We start from the raw sequence: 20,592 nt of genomic DNA, 5'->3' as shown, positions 1-20,592 counted from the left end.
ATTCACCTAGTTTAGTATTTATTGGCAGGTGGATGTAATTATAAATTCTGTGCTGGCTCCTCCATTCACTGTCGGCTTTGAGTGTTAAAACGGTAGGTGCTCTCTACTTCCAGTTCCTGGCTCCAGGAGAAGCGGACCTACGAGAGGTGAGGGGGGTGCTTTGTCATCAGGAGTATAGTCTGCAGTATTGAGCGAGCTAAAAGAGGTAAACATATGAGAGTCATTAGCAGACCCACTTTCTCTCTTTATTTTTACCTTTGGTCATAGCATGAATGTTTATAAAGAGATACAGAGAAACTGGAAAGTGTCCAAAAGAGCAATTGAATTTCAATATTGGCAATACCAGTGTTTTTGTGGGGAAGGAATGCCTTTTGGTTTCCCAAGTGAGCTTGTATATGGGGTAAAACTTGTGTTTGAAAGTTAATAATCTTATGTTTTGGTATTATATCACTAGATGGTTTATTGGAAAGACATTTATTACATTTGATTATGCACATTATGTTTGTCATAGCTGCAATTTATCAAGATTACAATGCATGATGTTAATATAAAATGAGTCCAAAGTAATAAACTGCAGCAAGAAGGCCTAACTTGGAAGAGGGCTTCCTAATGTTGGCTTGTCTGGTCAGCTGCCAACACTCTAAACTGTCCAGTGTAAAATAGAAATTACTCCTGTGAGGTAAAGAGACCTGGGGTAAGGATTTCTTTTTATTCAACAAAATGTATTGCCATCCAATAGCATATTATGTTTTATGTGCTTTATTTATTATGTGTTAGGTTTATTGTGCATTAGGTGCTAGGTAACCTTGATTCATGCCTTCCCAGTACACGGTAGGTCCTCGGTTAGTGTTTAATGATAATGAGTAATGAAATGGTCTCTAGAAGCCTTGAAACTTTGCAGTAGATTTCCACCCTACTTTATAAAGAATTATGAAACACTTCCAAACTCTTGCATTTTATGAAATGCCTGAAGCACATCTTCAAAACACTGTTCCTAAAATGAGCGTTGATTAATGTTTGGAGGAAAAAGTAGGGGAAATTGAAATACTTTGTTATTTTTCTACAATAAGAAATTCCTGAAACACTATTTTAAGTACTTTTATTTTTGGTGTTAATTAGGTAGTACAAAATGTTTTTTAAGTGTATAACCTTAAACTGAAAAATTGTTTTTGTGTGTGGTCTTTCATAGCTATTTCTCATTTAATTAAAAATTGTTTGTGAGAAGTAATAGCTTGCATTGGAAAGATAACTATTGGGCCTCTGGGTATTTTCTTCTTTCTGTCTTATATTTATTAAAGATTTCTTGCCCTGGCTGGGTAACTCATTGGTTGGAGCATCATCCTGATACTCGTTTTCCCTGGGAAAGAACTGAGTGAGCCCCTGCTCCGCCCCAACTTGTTCCTGGGTTCGTGTCTCGATTGCAAGACACAAATGCAAGCAAGAGACAAACATGTTTAGTGGAAATGAGATAGAAAGTTTATTTATGAAGACAAGCACAAAGCTGCAGGCAGGCATCCGACTAGTTTGAATGCCCCAGGTATGGAAGAAATAAACTTGTTAGTAAGTTTATTCTATACACTTGAGCCGAGGCTACAAGTGGGTACTTAACTAATCTAAGTACACTGACAATTGGGGTCCAGGGGTTATATACTTTAGTCAGTTTTTAGGATCCCTTTTTCCTGCTTCTAAATCTTGGGGATAACTTGCAGCTACAAAGGCTGTCTTTCTCAGTTAGTAAAGGCTGTTTGTCTCAGTGAAATTGTCACAGAGGCTCACTTTCCCAGCACAGAGCCTCAAGGACTCCCCTCCTCCTGCACAGTCCCTGCGGTGATGTTCCTAACACCAGGCACTTTTATCTGACCAGGCTCAGGACTGCTGAGGTAATTGCTGAGACATGACTTCTGTGTGTTTCCAGCCTCCTGTTTTAAGTTCTTTGTTAGATTGTAATGGCAGGGGCCCTCCTTTATTTTCCCTCCAGCTGCTTATTTCTAGCTGCTACCTACAGTAACACTGCAAGGTTGTGAATTTGATCCCCAGTCAGGGCACATACAAGAATCAACCAATGAATGCATAAATAAGAGGGACAAATTGATGTTTCTCTCTTTCTCTCCCCTTCCTTCATTCCCTCCCTCTCTTCCCTCCCCCATCCCATTCCCCTCTCTCTCTCAAATCAATTTTTAAAATTTTAACATTTATTTCATTTATTTTACCATCTTCCTTCCTTTATCCCTCCTTTCCTCAATGTATTTACTAATTTGCTCAGTCCTAGTATTCACATAAGTAATTTTGGAACTGCTAATCCATACCCTTCTGAAAAATAAATTCACTAACAAGAATGCAATATTGTGTTCAACTGTTTTTGTCTTTATACTTACAAAATACTCTTTTCCAAAGTTATTTAGATTAGTTTTTTCTTCCCTATCTCCTATAGTATGGTTACATTTTCCATTTGTAGCTAAGTTGGTTTACTATTTGCATTTAGTTGCAAATAGTTTCCCCCACATTCTGGTGTATTTGAACTATTTATTTTTGAGAAGACATGAAACATCACCATGGTTCTAACAAAAGGGTATGTACTCAGAGAACTGTTATTTCCCGTTCACTTTTATTGTTCCCGTTTCCCCCTTCTCCCATTCCATTTCTGCCTATACCCTGTAGGTGACCAATCTCATTAATTCTGACTTACCTTGCCTCTTGTTTTTTGTCCAAATGAGCAGATATGTGAATATTTTCTATTATATTCTTTCTTGTATAAAGGGTAGCATACTTTAGATAGTCTTTTGTACTTTGATTTTATAATATATCCAGGAATCACTCCTTACCAGTCACAGAACACTTTTAACTCTTTCACAGCTGCCTAGTTCTCCATTGAGTGTATGTACCTTAGTTGATTCAACCTGTGTCCTCTGTCTGGGCATTTGAGTTGTTTCTAGTATTTTGCAATTACAAACTGCTGCGATGAATAGGCTTGAGTGTGTATACTTGTGTGTTCTTGTGTATCTTCAGGGTAAATTCATAAGAGTGGGATTTGCTAGGTTAAAAGGTAAGTGCGTGTGTTTTATTGTTGGGTATCACTAAACTCCCCTCCAGAAAAGTTGTGTGTGCGTAGTCCCTCCAGCTCTGTGCGAGAGTGACTGTTCCCCCACAGCCTTGCCAGCAGATGTGCTCTCATACTTTTTATTTACCCCAGCCTGATGGGTGAGAACAGGATCACTCTAATTATGAGTGAGACTGGACATCTTTCCACGTGTTTAAGGGCCATTTTAATATTTTGTTGTGTGCTGTACTTAAAGGGTTATATCTACTGCACCTATTTTGTTGTTATTGGATTTTTCACCTTCAACTTCCCAGGACAGTAACACTTTATAGATACTAGACATTAGTGTGACTCCTCTCTTTCAGATCTTCCATGGTGGCTCATTTTAATTCGGCAGAAAGCACTGGTAGGCAAACTTCCAGGAGACCATGAAGTCTGTAAAGTTACCAAAATTGCTGTGCTCTCACTTTCGGAAATGGAGCCTCAGGATCTGGAGCTAGAGGTAAGGTACCATCTCAGGACGATTTATGGAACCTTGATATAAATATAATAGTAATCATGAAGATTTGGTTTAATAGACCAGAATCATACAATTTTAGAGATGGATTACATCTTTAAAATAACCTTGCGATTTTCAAACTTCATTTTAGTAGTACAACCTTTGTTTCAAAATCTACGAAATCCAGTATGTGAGGCACAGGAAGACAGAACTGCTTTGGTTGAGGTGGTGACGATGGGGTGGGGAGCTGCTCTGAATATTAGTGTACAAATTTTTGGTGGGCATTTCTTTTCTTTTCTCTTGGGTATGTACCTAGGGGTGGAATTGCTGGGTCATATGGTCACTCTATGTTTAACCTTTTGAGGATCTGCCACCCTTTTTCAACGCATTGTGCCATTAAAAAATAAAAAAGATCTATACAAGGATATGAAGAATCCGTGAGGTTCAAATAAATGAGAACCTAGATGTTCTTTCTTTTGGGAAAAAAATCCTTTAAAGTTTTATAGGCTTGTGTTTCATGTCCACATATCGTATTTGCTGTATCTCATTGCCTTAATAGATAACTGCATCATTTTCCATGTTTAGTTTCCCATTAGACATCTGTTTAAAATTTTAGCTCCAGATGGACATAGATAGATACCAACTTTTAAAGTAAAATCATTTATTTTTATTTCCTTAAACAGCAGCAGCCACAGCAGCTCTTAATCTTGATTGTGAATGTAAGTTGCTGGAATAGTAGAAGAACTAGGGGAGCACCGTGGGGCTCGCGGTGGTGGCTTTGTCTGGGACCCTGTGCGTCCGTGTTGTGATAAGGGCCTAAGCACCCACTGCACAGAATTGGCCGGGCCTCTGGAAAAGGGAAGGTGATCCCACTGTCAACACGATGTGTTGTGATCCCAAGAACTCTGCCTAAACAAAGCATTTTAGGATGACAAAGGATGCCAAGAAGTAATTTTCTCTGTCCATATTTTGTGGTAGGACTTAATTTAACCTTTTAAAAAGATAGTGGTCTACATTTTCTTCTCTAGAGGTAAATGTACAGAAGATTCTAAAATATTCATTGAAAAGGTTTATGTTCAAAGTAATTTTGCTTTGGCTGGTGTAGCTCAGTGGATTGAGCGTGGGTTGCGAACCACAGGGTCGCCAGTTCAATTCCCAGTCAGGGCACTTGCCTGGGTTGCGAGCCAGGCTCCCAGTGAGGGCCACGTGGGAGGCAACCACACATTGATGTTTCTCTCCCTCTCTTTCTCCCTCCCTTCCCCTCTATCTAAAAATAAATAAAATCTTTTTTAAAAAGTAATTTTAAATTTCTATTTAGAAAAATCACTTCTAAAAGGTAGAGATGGACCTCTGGAGAATATGGTAAAATGAGCTTGTGCTTTGCTATACAGGTCACAATACTTATCTGAAACCTTTGGGGCCACATTTGTTTTAGAATTCAAGTTTTTTGGGGGGGTTATTGAGAAGGTTATTCCGTGTATTTCATATATACCCTGTGAGTCTGGGGTGTTACTCTACAATGTAACACATTACTATTTCTTAAACAGTCATTAATATTCATACTAAGGAGGTAAATGATTACATCAATAGCCTCATATCAGTTTAGGGTGCATTTTGGCATATTGTAAATGAGTTGTAACAAACTTAAAAAGTAAACTTTCAGGTTTGAGAATTTTTTGGATTTTGGAGTTGTTGATAAGGAAAGAACTTGGGGGCATTGGGCATATATCAACTCTGTTCTAAGCCCAGGAAGAGGATAGTTAAAAAAGAGAAGAAAAACAAGGAGACATTGCTGGGCTTGGAGGGTAGTAGTATCCTCATGGACTATAAACAGAACAGTAGTTTGAACTGAGGCCCTGGGCCTTCTGGGCTCTGGATCCAGAAGCAGGCAGTGGCAGGGAGAGACTCCTCCCCTGCCCAGTAAAGAGGAGGAAAAGGGCTGCGTGTGGGATGGAGGCCTGAAGCTGTGCTCAGTGCTTGAAGCCTGGTGCTAGAGTGGGGCTCCCCAGCTCATGAATGGAGGCTGTTAGGGCATCCACCCTAAGAGGGGTAATTGTGCACAAGAATTCTCTTGTCTGTTAAGCCAGTAGCACTTCCTTTGAGAAGCACTGGTGTGGGCAAAAGGTAAGGGTCTGGATTAATGCAGTAGCAATGAGGATTCTGTGGTTGGGTTTTATAGGAGAGACTTTAGGAAGGAGAGTAATGGAAGATACTACTAGCTTTTTGCTTAAGTGATCCCATGGGTGGTGTAGTCATTGTCTGAGATGGGCAGAACCAGAGAAGCAATGAGATTTGAGAAACAGATGTTGACCGGTTGGAGATGCTGAATTTGAGGGACTGGTGTGTCAGTGTTGTGTGTGTGGGTCTTGAGTGCAGAGCAAAGATTGGAGTTAGGCATCTAAAATTCAACGTGCGGGTAGTTAAAAATGAGGAAAATGATGAAATCTTCTAGACAGAGCTTGAAGAACAGGAAGACAGCTAAAGATAGAACATTGGGAGCCACTGTCCTCTCTAGCGATGAAAAGAGATGCCAGCCAAGGAGACTGAGAAGGAACGGTCAGATGTGGGAAGAACCCAGAGAGATTGATGGCATGGGGACCAGAGGAAGAGACAGCAGGGAGCGGTTGTTCTTAGAGAAAAGAGTTAGCCTTTCAGGCTGAGGAGGCCCTTGTTTTACTCTGCCCGAGCAGTGTCCTTGGCCTTCCCTCTGACCTGCCCCGCTAAGACTACGGTCCTCACAGTCCAGGGACTCTGACCCTGTCTGCACCCTGTAGATTCACCCAGGCGATTCCATGGTTGAGGAGTGGATTTTAAAAAAGATTCTGGTAAACTTGAATGATGTTAAAAGGTGGTAGGGAAGGAGCTAACAGAGAGGTTGGAAAGAGGAGAAGAGGAGAATGACAGGGTGAGGTCCTGATCCCAGGAGGCAAATGGCAGGAAACTAGCCATGAAGAAGAAACTGACTCCCATCCTCCTCAGAGTGAGGAAGGAATATGTGGGTGCGGGCTAGGTGTGCTGCTACAGGGTTATTGTAGAACAGCTAGATCTTCAGAATCGTCATCGGTACATTTCTGGGGGTAGATTTGCTGGCCTGAATGCTCTTAAGGGTACCTGAGTCTCACAAATACATAATACCCTCTTTTGAATATTAAGATTGCAGCAATCTGTAACTGGGTTTGGAACATGTTTTCAGATTTTTTAAAGAAAGTGTTATTAATATAACTAGGTAATTATTGATGTTCTATTAAAAATTGTTAACTGACAATTGCTCTGCGCCACAAGCAGAGCAGCAGTGGTAGGGCTCACAGGGAGAGCATTTTTTTAAAGCTGCCTCTGTGCTGCCACACCGACTCTGCACTGAGGAGGGGGTGTGTGTGTGTGTGTGTGTGTGTGTGTGTGTGTGTGTGGCATGTTCACAGAAGAAGGGGAGTGACGATTTTCCCAGGACTACTTACTGGTATATGTCCCTTGTGTGAATCTGGAGGTTACCACTTAGTTTTGTAGCATCAAAGCCCATTCATTCATTTAACAAATACTGTAACCCCTTATACCCGATGCTGCTAAGACACTAGAGACAGGAGTCAACAGAACAAAGATTGCTGCAATTATGGATTACATTATAGTGGGGGATTAGAAAAGGAACATCAGTATAATAATTATATAACGTCATGTGTTGGAAGGCAATAAATGGTATGGTAAATAAAAGTTAAGCACAGTTAAGTAAGGATGGTGGGGTGAGTGCCTGGGGGTGGAGATTGTGGTAAGATATCTGGGCAGAGAGAACAGCTAGAACAAAGTCCCTGAGGTAGAAGCATTCCTGACACATTGAGAAACAGCTGGGAGGCCAATGTGGATGGAGTGGAGTAAATAAGCAAGGGGAGGAGACAAGTAGGAGATGAAGGCCGTGGAGGGAGGATGCGGGTCTAGTTTGGGACATGCTGAGTTTGAGATGTCTGGTGGAAATCCAAGTAGAAATGTTGGGAGTTGTAAGGTTTGAATTTTTGGAGAGAGCTGGGCTGGAAATATACATTTGGGAGGGAGGGGTTGAAATACAGGTGGTATTTGAATCCATGAGACTGGATGAAATCACTGAGAGAGTTAATGCAGATTAGAAAAGGGGATTAACAGCTGGACCTTGGGTTGCTGGGACATTAAAAAGTCAAAAGGTTGGAAAGGAACCAGTAAAACAGATAAAGAAAGTGACCAGTGGAGGGCAAGTGAAGACAGTGTATCAAAGAGAGTGAGGGAGTGATGAACTGTCAAAGTTGTTGAGAGGTTAAGATAAGGACCGAGAATCCACTTTAGGGTTTAGGCAAGTAGAGGTCTTTGGTCTCACTGAAGATAGCAGTTTAGGTGGAGTGGTATGGGCCAAAGCCAAACTGGAGTGAGCTATGGGAAGAGAATGGGAGAAGAGGAATTGGAGGCAGCGAGGAGCATAGTGAGGACTCGCTTTTCGAGGAAGAGACTTCAAGTGAAGGTGTTAGAGGGGAGAGATAGCAGTATGCTTGCAGTTGATGGGAATAACCCAGCAGAAAATAGCGGAGAGGAGAGAATTGCCGAAGTAGTGTCCATCCGCTGAATTCTTCTGTCCTTCCCCGTCAATTTAAGATCTTGTTAGTTTTGCTTACTGCAAGGGAAGTTAAGTTAGCTTGGTGTTGGCAGTAGGACTATGAATCTTTTCAACATCATCTTTACTTCCCTTGTCTTTTAATTTAATTTAATCTTTTATTTCTAGAGAGAGGGGAAGAGAGGGAGAGAGGGAGAAAAACCATCTATGTGAGAGAAACATCATTTGGTTGCCTCTCACACCCCCAGCTGGGGCCCTGCCCACAACCCAGACATGTGCCCTGATTGGGAATCTAACCAAACCCGTGACCTTTGGGTGCTCAACCCTGTGAGTCACACCATCCAGGAGGGTCCCCTTGTCTTTAATGGTAGGCAGGAGCAGTGTAAAGTTGTAATCATGTTGTGAAACCCACGTGATAGAGTTTTTGATAGCTTTAATTTTGGAAAGGCATAAAATCCATATGATTCCATTACGTCTGAAAATGTGGTCCAGTTATCAGTCTCCACTTCCAGTTTTCTTCCGGCTTTATTGAGGTATAATTGACAAAATTGTTGACTTCCAAATTTGATATAACAGGGCTTATCCCTCTCTTTAAAAAATTACAATCAAAACTTGAACAAGCTTTTGTTCTCATTACACTTTTTTTTTCATCGTTTGTATCTAGTAACAGTTATTTTATAAGTAAGCATTAATAACTGTCAGCTCATAATAGGAGTCTACTACTTGGTGCAGGAATAAAACTAGTATGTTAAAAACAGGAAATTGTCTGCATCTGGTTAACAGAATTCTTATGTACCTTTCTGAATATTTGCTTTGGTTGTTGAGCCACATGAAATTGTATGTGAAGCACTTGATGTTAGCCAGGAAGTTGTCTTCAGAACCTCTGAGCCCTTCTCTGTTCGTAACATGCCCCCATCCTCTTCCTCACCTTTGCCAGATGGCATGCACATTTCCTGCCGTCTCTACTTACTGCTTCTTCAAAATTGATATCTGGACCCAAAGAGTATGATTTTTTTTTTTTTGTTAGTGTGTGAGGATAGGAGGAGAGGAAGTGGTTGCAATGTCCAGCTTTTAAGATTCTCTGTAGAGCAAACTATTGTATTGGTACCTTCCAGACCAGAACACTCAATTAACTGGCATGAATGAATATTTAGCACAGATGGCTGTCAAATAATGCCCCTGATGCACAGGAAAATGTATATTTTGCAATATATTAAATTTTAGATACTTTGCAATATATTAAATTTAGATAAATATAAGATACTAATCTTAAAGAATTAGTTAACCTCAACTGGAGCATTTTATTCTTCAGTTATATTAACCAATTATGATCCTAACCTGAATTTTCCACCCCTGAATCCTAAGTATATCCTGCCCTGTACTCTTTGCATATCCTCTCCTGTAGTTTTCCAATCGTTGAGAGCACAGCCTTGTTTCCTGGTACCACTGTCTATTGGTCACTTTTATAGCTCTCAAGGTTTACTTTTAACCACAGTGCACGAGCAGTAGCATCCACTTCTGCACGTACTTGAACATTTAACAAGCAGATATGAATACTAATGAGTTCTTTCTCTCTCCCTAATTATCTAGCTCTGTAAGAAGCATCATTTTGGACTCAACAAACCTGAGAAGATTATGCCGTCTCCTGATGACTCCAAGTTTCTGCTGAAGACCTTTACGCACATTAAATCCAATGTGTCTGCCCCTAATAAAAAGAAAGTAAGAGTTTAATGGGTATGAGCTTGGAATTAATTTTTGAGTAGTTTTAAGTTGAGGAGTAATTTTCTTACCAGTAAACTTATTTTCAAGCCACTTGTCGTATTCCAGCACCGTCTCTGCATGTCCTTAGGAAGGTGTGTTTTATCCACAGAATGCTTTCCATTTAATTCCTGCAGTGATAGTAGATTCCCTTTTTACAGGTTAAGGAAAGTAAAGAAAAGGAGAAGTTGGAAAGAAGATTACTTGAGGAGTTGCTGAAGATGTTCATGGACTCAGAATCCTTTTATTATAGCTTGACCTACGACTTGACCAATTCAGTGCAGAGGCAAAGCACTGGGGAGAGGGACTCTCGGCCCCTCTGGCAGAAGGTACCACTCACGGTTCAGAGCAATTTATGGACTCATTTGGCTTTACAGGAAAACTGAAAGAACAGGTTTCTGAACTGTTTACTCTCTACCTTTTCCAGGTCGATGACCGGTTTTTTTTGGAATAAATATATGATACAAGATCTTACTGAGATTGGTGTGAGTAGTTGTTTCTAAAATATTCCAAGATTGTTGTAGTTAAGCAAATATTTTTAAATTGTATTAAAATAAATTTGAAATCTCACTGTGATGTTTTCCCCTATAGAATGGGAATCGTTTAGCTAGGGAGAACCAAGGCATTTGGTATTTTTAAGTGGAAGTTCACAATTCCACTGCATCGCCACAGGCCTCTCTTTTTAGCAGATTCCCATAGGATAGTAGTAATTTAAGGCTGGGGAACTAATGTCCTCAGGGTTCCTATAAAAGAGGTATCTTGTTTACCCATTAGAGATGTTGAAGCCCAGTTGTCCTTGAATAATACCAAGTCATTTAACTTTACTGTTCCCTCATTTGGGAATTGTGGCAGACACGTCTCCGAGGCCATTCCAGTACTGCAGCGTTGGAATCAGGAAAGACAGGGAATATGATGAGGCTACTGTGGGAGATTCCTTCTGATTTGTGATCACTTTATTCCTTTACTCTGTCATGCATACTGGAGAATGACTGCTGTCCAAGGACAGTTAATTCATTTATTCAATCCATCAACAAGTGTTTGTGGAAGGCCTGCTATGTGCCAGTTGCTGTTTTGGGCGCAAAGTGGGCAAATGGTTGATTAGAGTCATATATGATCTTTCTCTTAACCTTTCAAAATTTTCAAAACCTTTTTTCTTCTATTTGTCTCCCTTGGTGAGGATTAGTATAAATGATTTTGATTATCTAGTGGTGCCTACCACCAGATACCTATCATGTCTCTTGAGAATGAGGCAGGAAAATGTTCCCACCTCTCTTTTTGATGCTGAAACTATGACCACCAAAACTCTGTGACAGGGGATTAGCAAGGAGCGTATCCGTAATGAATATTTGTCCTGTTTGCCAACATACAAATTCTATGTTTCGTAGAGTTTTTTACATTACCATTAAAACTGATGACTTGCAATAAAGGTGGCATTTGGCAACATACATTTCTCTGTTCCTGTCAAGAGTTTTGCATTTATTGCTAGAAGAAAAAAAATACAAATAATGGGAATGGTGATAAGAATAATGAATGTAGGTAGACCCCTCATTATTTTCCACCACCTCTGTAAGATTCTATCTGCAGGCTCCATAAAACAAAACTGTGAGCTGGGACCTGGAGTGTGTGGTCACGGAGGAAGAGGTGGATTGGAAGTTGGTGCTGAGATTAAGACTAGATAGCATTGTGGAGGAAGGAGAGAAAGAGGGACTAAGAACAACTCTCTGAGGAGAGCTTTTTATTCTTTGCTGTCCCGCTGTACAGTCAGTTGAGAACTGTGAGTATTCTAATCTGAAAGACATAGAAGAGGAAATCTCTAACTTTAATTAATACTGTCCTAATTTTGTTAGATGGCATTTTAAAATAAGATATTTATGGAAAGGAATTTTGGGGGTTTATTTACTACTTTTTGCTTGGCGAAGTAAGTTTGTTTCTGTACTGGAAAATAGAGTAGACTTCTGTGTTTTTATAATAAAGTAATCAGAGCTGGTTGTATTTTATTAAAGGCACAATACAATTGGAAATTGAAAATCAGTCTTTAAGTTTAGTTTTTCTGTTCCAACAGGTATAATCATAATCTCTACATTTCTTAAATGGTTACTATAAGCAATCACTATGCCAAACACTTTTTACATTTTACTCATTTAATCACAACAACCGCATTATGGGGTAGTAGTTCTTCCTGTTTTTCAAAGCAGAAGGTCCAGGCATTGATGAGGTGCAGTGATTGACCCGGGTGAGTTAGTAAGTGATGGAGCTTGAATTTGTACTGTGGCTGTCTGGCTCCTATGCTCTGGTCCCTCTCAGGCAGCCCTTTCTCCAATTACCCTTATAAAAAAAGGAAAGGCTCTCAGCTCCACCCCCATTCTTCCCTCCATTCCTTTGTGTTCTCCAGTAAGCAGAGAATGTGATTAAAGATTGGAAAGTTTCTGCTTCTGATAAACTGATAAATATGTTCTGGCTACTGTTTGGGTTTAAGAAAGTAGCAGTGCTGTATAGCATAGAAGCAACATGATGCTCCTATTGTTTCCAGACACCGGATGTGGACTTCTGGATTATCCCCATTATCCAAGGTTTTGTGCAGATTGAAGAACTTGTGGTTAATTATAATGAATCATCTGACGATGAGAAAAGCAGCCCAGAGACCCCACCTCAGGAGTCCACCTGTGTAGATGACATTCACCCACGATTTCTAGTGGCTCTCATTTCCCGTCGCAGTCGGCACAGAGCAGGTGAGTGCAGGGTTGTAATAGTGTGCAAATCAAATCCGGGCAAGAATGAGAAATCTGTGGAGGTGCTGAAATGCTGATGACGGTGTGGATTTGGAAACACAGTTGGTTTCAAGTGCTCCGTGACTCTGATGTGATTGAGGGCAGATGATTGGAGGAAGGTGAATGGGGGAGAGTTAGTAAAAGGAGAAAGAAAGGAGATATATTTAGAAAGGAGAAAGTCACTTGGGATGTTCTTGTAAAATATCATTGTCCCCAATGACGGGCTGCATCACAGTAATAAATCCTACCTGAGTGCTAGCACCTTTGGGAAAATCCTTATCTTTCAGTGCACAGCAGCTATCTTAGCTTCAGCTGTGAAAAACGATGTTGCATACAGTTGTGACTTGGGGTAAGTTGATACAGTTCTGCCTGACAGTTGCACATTAGATCCCCAAGGCTATCCTGAAAGAGAGACTTGGTTAAGAAGCATAATCTAGTCAGACTAAATTTTTAAAAAATGTCGCTGTTTTCTGTTTTAATTTGTTTTTTTTTAGGAATGCGCTATAAACGAAGAGGAGTGGATAAAAATGGAAATGTTGCAAATTATGTGGAGACTGAACAGTTAATTCATGTCCATAATCATACCTTGTCATTTATCCAAACACGAGGCTCTGTGCCCGTCTTTTGGAGCCAGGTTGGGTATCGATATAATCCCAGACCGCGGCTGGACAAGAGTAAGCATGTCAATTGTTTAGTTTGCAAATGATGATTTCAGACAGAATATTTTAAAAAATATTAGCTACTTTATAGATTTGGATTTGTATAGATTTGGATTTGTGTTGTTAGATACTTCGTTCAAAACAATAACTCATACAGCGAAATTTAGTAGAAAGTGATGTAAACATTCCCCAACAATAGAGCAAAACAAATTATTTCAAATTTTAAATTATTATTTCTTTGAAGAATACTTTATTGGATGTTTAATTTTAGAAAAGGGCAAAGGAAGCTACTATTTATAGAAGTGGGAAATATCTTAACATGGCATCTACAAGATAAGATGCCTTTACTCAAATGCCTCACTGTGAAATGTTTGTTGTTATTGTTGTTTTAATTACTGAGTATTTAATTTCTTTCACTACTTTAATTTTAGCACTAGAATAGCTAAGTCATGCCAATCTAATTATATTACTGAATGAGGTTAATTTTTAAAATTGTTTACAGGATATTTTTCTCTCAAAACTTAATTTATATTCCTGAGAATTCGGTAAAACTTCAGTTTTAATATCCTTGATTTAGATGAGTTTTTATTCTTTTATTATAAACCACATGAAACTTTTTCTGACAAGTAAGCTGGCTATGCAAATAATATAATTTCACAATTTGTAAAATTGTGTTTTGATTTAGTCTAATTGGAAAAAAACAAATCAGAAATCTTTGGCTTAGCATTTCATTTTAAAATACTGGTTTTAGAAAATCTTAGTTACAGGTGGGCTGTCAATAAGTTATTTAAAAGCAAGAGTAAAGATGGAATAGACACTAATTTTTGTCTTAAACATGTGAAGGAAAAATAGATTTTGTATCACTTCTTTGTAGGTGAAAAGGAAACTGTTCCCTATTTCTGTGCCCACTTCGAAGAACAACTGAAAATTTACAAAAAACAGGTGGGCTTTGATCTGTAGTAGTAAATATTTCTTCATATTTAGAAATGGTTGTGTATCTGTTTCTTTAAATTTCATGAAAATAACAATGTACTATTCATAATTAAGCAACATGGCATTTGTCATGGAGTTAAAGAGCACATATAAGCTAAGAGTATTCTTGATATTTTTTCAGAAATATTGTCAGCTATTTTAGACCATTTTTAGATAAGAAATTAGTCTACTGTTCAATTAGGATGATTTGAGAAGTCTCTAGAGTAAGATATAAAAAGCATTTTTCATTACTACCCATGTTGTTCTGCATCCTGGAGAAAATAATTTGATATGTATCTTTCTGTATCTTTTTTTCTCTGCCCACTTTTCTCATATATTCATGCACTCATGTAGGAATATGATCATTTAAACCAAAATTAGATGAAAACTGTTAGGTGAAATACAAGTTCAATAAGATGACCAGATTTCAGATATAAGATTGAGCTACAACAGTCAGTGAGTGACTCTTATCTATTAGTTACGACCAGTCAGAATGTGTAATGCCATGGAATGTATTTTTCCAAGAGCAATAAAAATAAAATAGGAAGAAATTACCTAAAATTAATAAACATACAAGAAAGATATGGTGGGGGTGGAGGGAATTACTACAGAAGAACACATAAAAACATCTGAATAAGTGGAGAGAAAATACCATATTCCTAGAAGGAAAGACCTAATATTGAATAGACTTCAGTTCTTCTAAAATTAATATATAAGTTTTGTGCAATCCCAAAGAAAGCCCTAGTAGGGAAATAAAAACCAAACTCCAAGATTAAAAAAACTATAAAGTTCGATAATAAGAGATGAAGACAGATATGTGGGGAAACGAGGCTCACACATTGCTGGAGGGAGGATAAGTTGTTGGCACAGCCATTTTGAATGGTATTATCAATCACAATAAAATCTGCTCTGTTGTTAACCCAGGAAATTTGCTTCTGATACCTACCCTACATACCATAAACAAAAATCAGTTCTAGATGGATATGGGTTTAAATGTGGGAAGTTAAACAAAAACCTTTTAGAGGAACATATAGAACATCTCTTTGACCTTGGGTCTTAAATTGGACCTGAAAAGCACTAACCATAGTGCAAAAAATTGATAAAATTGACCTTACTAAATTTTAAATTTTTGTTAGATTTTTATTTATTGAAACTTTATCATAAATATTAAATACTATTACAAATGTTATAAATGTTATTTATTAAAACTATTAAAATGAAATAAGACTTTAAAAGTACCAACTAGAATGAAAAATTGATAAATTTGACTAAAATATCTTTGTTTTAAAGACTTTATTTATTTATTTTTAGACAGAGGGGAAGGGAGGAAGAAAGAAAGGGAGAGAAACATCAATGTGTGGTTGCTTCTTGTGTGCCCTACACTGGGGACCTGGCCCGCAACCCAGGCATGTGCCTTGACTGGGAATGTAACTGACAACCCTTTGGTTCACAGGCCGGCTCTCAATCCACTGAGCCACACCAGCCAGGGCACTAAAATATCTTTTGATTATTAAAAGGCAGCATTAAGAGAATGGAAATGCATTTCTCAAAGTGGGAGTATACTATGTAGAGTATATAAAAATAAAACTCCAATAAACCCATGAAAAAAGATGTACAATCCAAAAGAAAACTGGGCAAAAGACTTGAAGAGGCTCTTCATAAGAAAAGATATCCAAAAGGCCATTAAACATAAAAGGTGCTCCACTTCTTTAATCATCAGAAAATGCAAACTAAAACCACCATACATGCACACAGCAGAATGGCTAAAATAAAGATGGGAAGTAACAACTTTTGTTAAGGATGTGGAACAACTGGAATGCTAATACACAATTTTTAAAATCTCCCTGAAAGAAGTATGTGTTCAGTCAAGGAGGCATGCATAAGAACATTCATTGGAGTATAAAAACAACCTAATTGTTCATCAGGAGGTCAGTGGGTAAAGTGCAGTACATGCGAAGTGTTAAATACTAACGCTTAACCAGATAAGATGGGTCTCCATGCTAATAACATGGCAAGATCTTAAAGTCACATCCAGCATGGAGTGAGAAAAGAAAATTGTACAATAGCATATGGTATGTTACTTCTTAAAAAATCCCCAAACCAGACTCATGTCCTTTATGTATATTCTCTTCCATATATGAGTGTTCTCCCGCATACATGGCATGCTCATTTATATAGAAATGCACTTATGTGGACTGAAAGGGTACACACCAAACTGTTAACGGGGGCTACCTCCAGGAAAGGCTGTGGGACTGGGCTGTGGTCAGAATAGTTCGGCCTTTATCCACGTTTCGGCTTTCACAATGTGAATGAAATCACATATTAGCAGTATGTGTAATTATAAGCAGTATTACAGAGAATAAACCACAACTTACATGCTATACATAATCATAAAAATTGAAGCAACACTGAGGTGTGTAAAGGGAGCAGAAGAAATTAATTCCTCACCACTCTTGTTCCTTGTTCCTCCCTGTTGACTTTCAAGACCTGTTTGTACACATCAGTTTTATAGGAATGCATATTGAGCAGACTTCCTCGTTTCTTGCAGCACCCCAACAATGTCTGCTTATCCACCCTCCTCCCTGGGCAATTGCTCTCTGGGAGGTAGGACCTTGGTGGGTCTGACCCGGCCGACACAGGCGTGGGCCTGTGTCTGTCCACTGGCAGTGAGGGCGGATGTGAGGGGAGGTCTGCTGGGAGCCTGCTGGGAAAGATTTCCCACTCTACTAAAGAGAGGCACAAGGACAACAGTCCTGTGGTTGCTGTGTCTGGGCTTGATGTGGCGCTGCTGCAGTTACATCAAGCCCACAAATGAACCAGCCTGAGGATTAACCAGTTTGCTGGGGACAGCAGAACAAAAAGATGGAAAGAACTGGCATCAATAACCACTGAATGAAGCAATTTTGGAACCATGGAACCGCCAGACTTTTTGTTCTGAGGTTTGAGTCAGTGATTTGTCATTTGCAGCAAAACACATCTTGCCACATGCACATACACACCTTCAAAATTTGAGTCAGAGGAGGGCCACACCACGTACTCTGTTCTGCAGCTGTTTCCGCTTCGTACCTCGTGACTGTTTAACCACTTCTCCATTGGGGGGCCTTTGGGATACAGATTTTTGCTCTTAAAAAAATTCTCCAGAAGACACCTTTTATGTATTCTGTATGCTTTATAGAATAAATTCAAGAAGTGAAATGGCTGGTCAATCCATTAGCTGGGTCCGTGTGTGTAAAGTTGAGACCTGTCACTCTGTTGCTCCCCACAAGGTCACACCAGTTCACACGCTCAGCAGAATGGGAGCCAGCGCCCGTTTCCCACATATTCACCAATGCTGTCTGTACTTAGCATTCAGTTTTTGCCTGTGTATAGGTGAAACTAGATTTTTGTTTTAACATTTGTATTTCTCTGAGTGCTAACAAGTTGTAGTCTCGTGTTTATTGCCTATTTGTATGTTATCTCCTGTGAATATCCTCTGTATCCTTTACCCATTTTTTTCTTACTGAATTTATATTATTGGTTTTTATGTTACAGGTATATTTCCCTAGGTTGTTCTTTTTGTTTGTTTTTGTTTTTTGATCCTTGTCATTTGTTATACAGAGGTTTTAAATTTTTATGTTGTCATATCTGTTCATCTTTTTCTTTATGCCTTCTGTGTATCTTATGCTTAGAAAGTCATGATCCATCTTACAGTTATGGAAACGTCATCCCAAATTTTGTTCTAGCTTTTTTTATAACTTGAAGAAAAAATATTTAGGTCCTTAATGCATTTAGAATTTACTTTGTGTATAATGAGATGTAGGGAGCTAAAGTAAGTTTTTCCTACCTCTCTAGATAATTATCCCAATACCATTTGTAGAATAACCCATATTTTTTTCAGAAGGATATGGTTATTATATCTTAGATTTCTCAGTGTACATAGGCCTGTTCCTAGGCCACCTGGCCTGTTCTGTTGAGTCACTCACTCACTTCTGCCCTAGTACCACAGTTTTAATTGCTATAGATTTAGAGTGTGTTTTGCTCTTCAATGGGACTAAGTCTTCTTTTATTATTATTAGCTTTCAAATTCCACATATTTACTGTTGCAGATGAACTAGAATTAACTTGTCAAGTCCATAGAAATATCCTGATGGATTTTTTATTGGGATTGCTCAGTAGGTAGATTAATCTGGGGAAACCTGACATCTTTACAGTATTGCCATCTAAGCACCGTGGTATGTCTCTTCATTATTCAGGTTTTGTTTTATGTATTTTGGCAAAGTTATATAGTGTCCAATATGTAGGGCTTGTATATTTCCTTTAAAAGTATTCTAGATATTTTAAAGATTTGCTGTTAAAAGATCTTGTTTTCATTATGTATTCTAGTTGGTTATTTCAGATGTATAATATATAAAAAAGCTATTAATGCCATTGATGTAAGCAGTTCTCATAAACCTAGATGTAACAAACAAGAATCTAATTTTATAGGAAAAAATTGATGCTTGAAGGTTTTGATTTCTAAGCATAGCTATAAAATATTTCTAAAACATAATTCCAAATGAATCACATTATCATTCTAACATTGATTAAACTGATTTTTCCCCCCTTACTCTCATAGGTTATTATTAACTTGGTAGACCAGGCAGGAAGAGAGAAAATTATTGGGGACGCTTACCTAAAGCAGGTGCTGCTCCTTAACAACTCACACCTTACATATGTTTCTTTTGACTTCCACGAGCACTGGTAAGATGGCTTCCTAAAACAAGTTTTGAGCAGTTCCAATGGCTGTGGTAGTTGCTGTCACAGGAACCTAAGTTTCTCTTTATTGGGAAGAAAAATTTCTTTGCATTGTTGGAAAGGGAAGGAGTATCATTTGTTTACTTTGCTCAAATTTCATATGGATTTTATTTTGGCTAAAGTTTTAACTTAATTGTTCCTGAAATATTTATGCTCTTTCTGTTCCAAAATAACTTGGAGACCTAGAGTTCCATTTTTCCTTTTCTCATTTAATTAAAGAATTTCCGGAGCTTTACTTTTCTGCTTGAGCCTGAGCCTGGCAGAAGTAATAGAGTGCCTTTACTTAACAAAAATCATCCCGCTGGCTCAGTTTTATACCCTGTTAGTGACACTTCTTTCCCTTTGGATAAACCTCACTAGAATTTGCTCTAGGAAATCAATAATTAGTGAACCATCACATATTCCAAAAGTTAGGTTCTTTTGTCATGATCCCAGCTCTAATGTGGGCTCATTCACCTAACTATTGAAAATTTGCAGGGAGGAAGTTTTTAATATCTTTCTGTTTCAGTATATTAAGTGTATTTTCCTCTACAATGCAGATTAGCTATAAACATTTCTATAATTGCCTATTTATAATAGTGTTAACCTCATGTACCTAGAGTAATAATTTTCTTTAATATTCCAAGCTACCTTAAATATCATATCTCAAGTTAAGAAAAAACTATTATTAAAGATGTTTTTCTTTCTTTTGGCTTGTATTTTAGCCGAGGAATGAAATTTGAGAATGTTCAAACACTGACAGATGCCATTTATGACATTATTCTTGACATGAAGTGGTGTTGGTACGTATTTCGTATTTCATAAGAGGTCAGTTTGACGAACTCCTGGTCTGTGAAATCATGAGTATTTGTTTAGTACCGGTAAGCATTAAAATAATAGCAGCAAGCTGAGAAAGCATTTTTGTTTTTCTTGCATTGCTTCCCAGTTCCTGTGCTGCTTTTTAAGAGAGTGTTAGTCATTAGGCATTGTTAGCTTAGACAAGGGAAGAGGTGTCAAGTTGGGCAAAGTGGAGTGGAAAGCCATATGACTATTCTTTAACTCTTCCTAATAGTCTCATAGTCTTAATTTTCTCTTTCTCCTTTCTTACCATCCCTAACACGGAAGGAAGGCTTAGAGGAACTTGGTCTCAATTTTCAGGCATTTAAAATTATCAGAGAAGGACAATGTTTCTCAGACTACAGGAGGGAGATGCAGGGAGAAGAAATTGGCTTAAAAGACCAGAAGAGAACTTTCGATTAGACTTTATGCCATGGGTGGCCCAAGAAATTAGATTAGTAAGACATGCTGCGTGCTCCTCACTGGGTGGTAAAGCGAATGAGCCTGTTCCAGCTAGTTGAGATGTATTTGCACTTGGATTCGAAAGGAGGGACAGGATGGTGTTTTAACGTGCCTTTTGGCTTTAAATGTGCAGAAAAGCATAACTTGGGGTTGTGTCAGCTCTGCTTAGTTGTTGTGTGACATAAGGCAAGTGACTCTTCTTCTCATTTTTTTTTTTCAAAATGGGGATAGTAACATCTTTCTCGTGGAGTTACTGTGTGATTTAACAGTGTCTACAAAGA

General features: G+C 38.5%; 1 protein-coding gene across 1 annotated transcript in view; it reads left to right on the top strand.

The window, feature by feature from the left end:
• The window catches only part of INPP5F (inositol polyphosphate-5-phosphatase F), a 69,086-nt gene that overhangs the window by 26,807 nt on the left and 21,687 nt on the right, over positions 1-20,592 (top strand). The window contains 10 exon segments of the mRNA XM_053922941.2: positions 3,403-3,539; positions 9,694-9,822; positions 10,023-10,190; positions 10,289-10,300; positions 10,302-10,346; positions 12,392-12,590; positions 13,124-13,303; positions 14,163-14,230; positions 18,855-18,979; positions 19,738-19,815. Of these exon segments, the coding sequence (XP_053778916.1) occupies positions 3,403-3,539; positions 9,694-9,822; positions 10,023-10,190; positions 10,289-10,300; positions 10,302-10,346; positions 12,392-12,590; positions 13,124-13,303; positions 14,163-14,230; positions 18,855-18,979; positions 19,738-19,815 (1,141 nt within the window).

Source organism: Desmodus rotundus, chromosome 4, assembly GCF_022682495.2.
Source record: "Desmodus rotundus isolate HL8 chromosome 4, HLdesRot8A.1, whole genome shotgun sequence".
In the NCBI taxonomy this organism is placed as follows: domain Eukaryota; kingdom Metazoa; phylum Chordata; class Mammalia; order Chiroptera; family Phyllostomidae; genus Desmodus; species Desmodus rotundus.
This window is presented reverse-complemented; position numbering and strand designations above follow the sequence as displayed.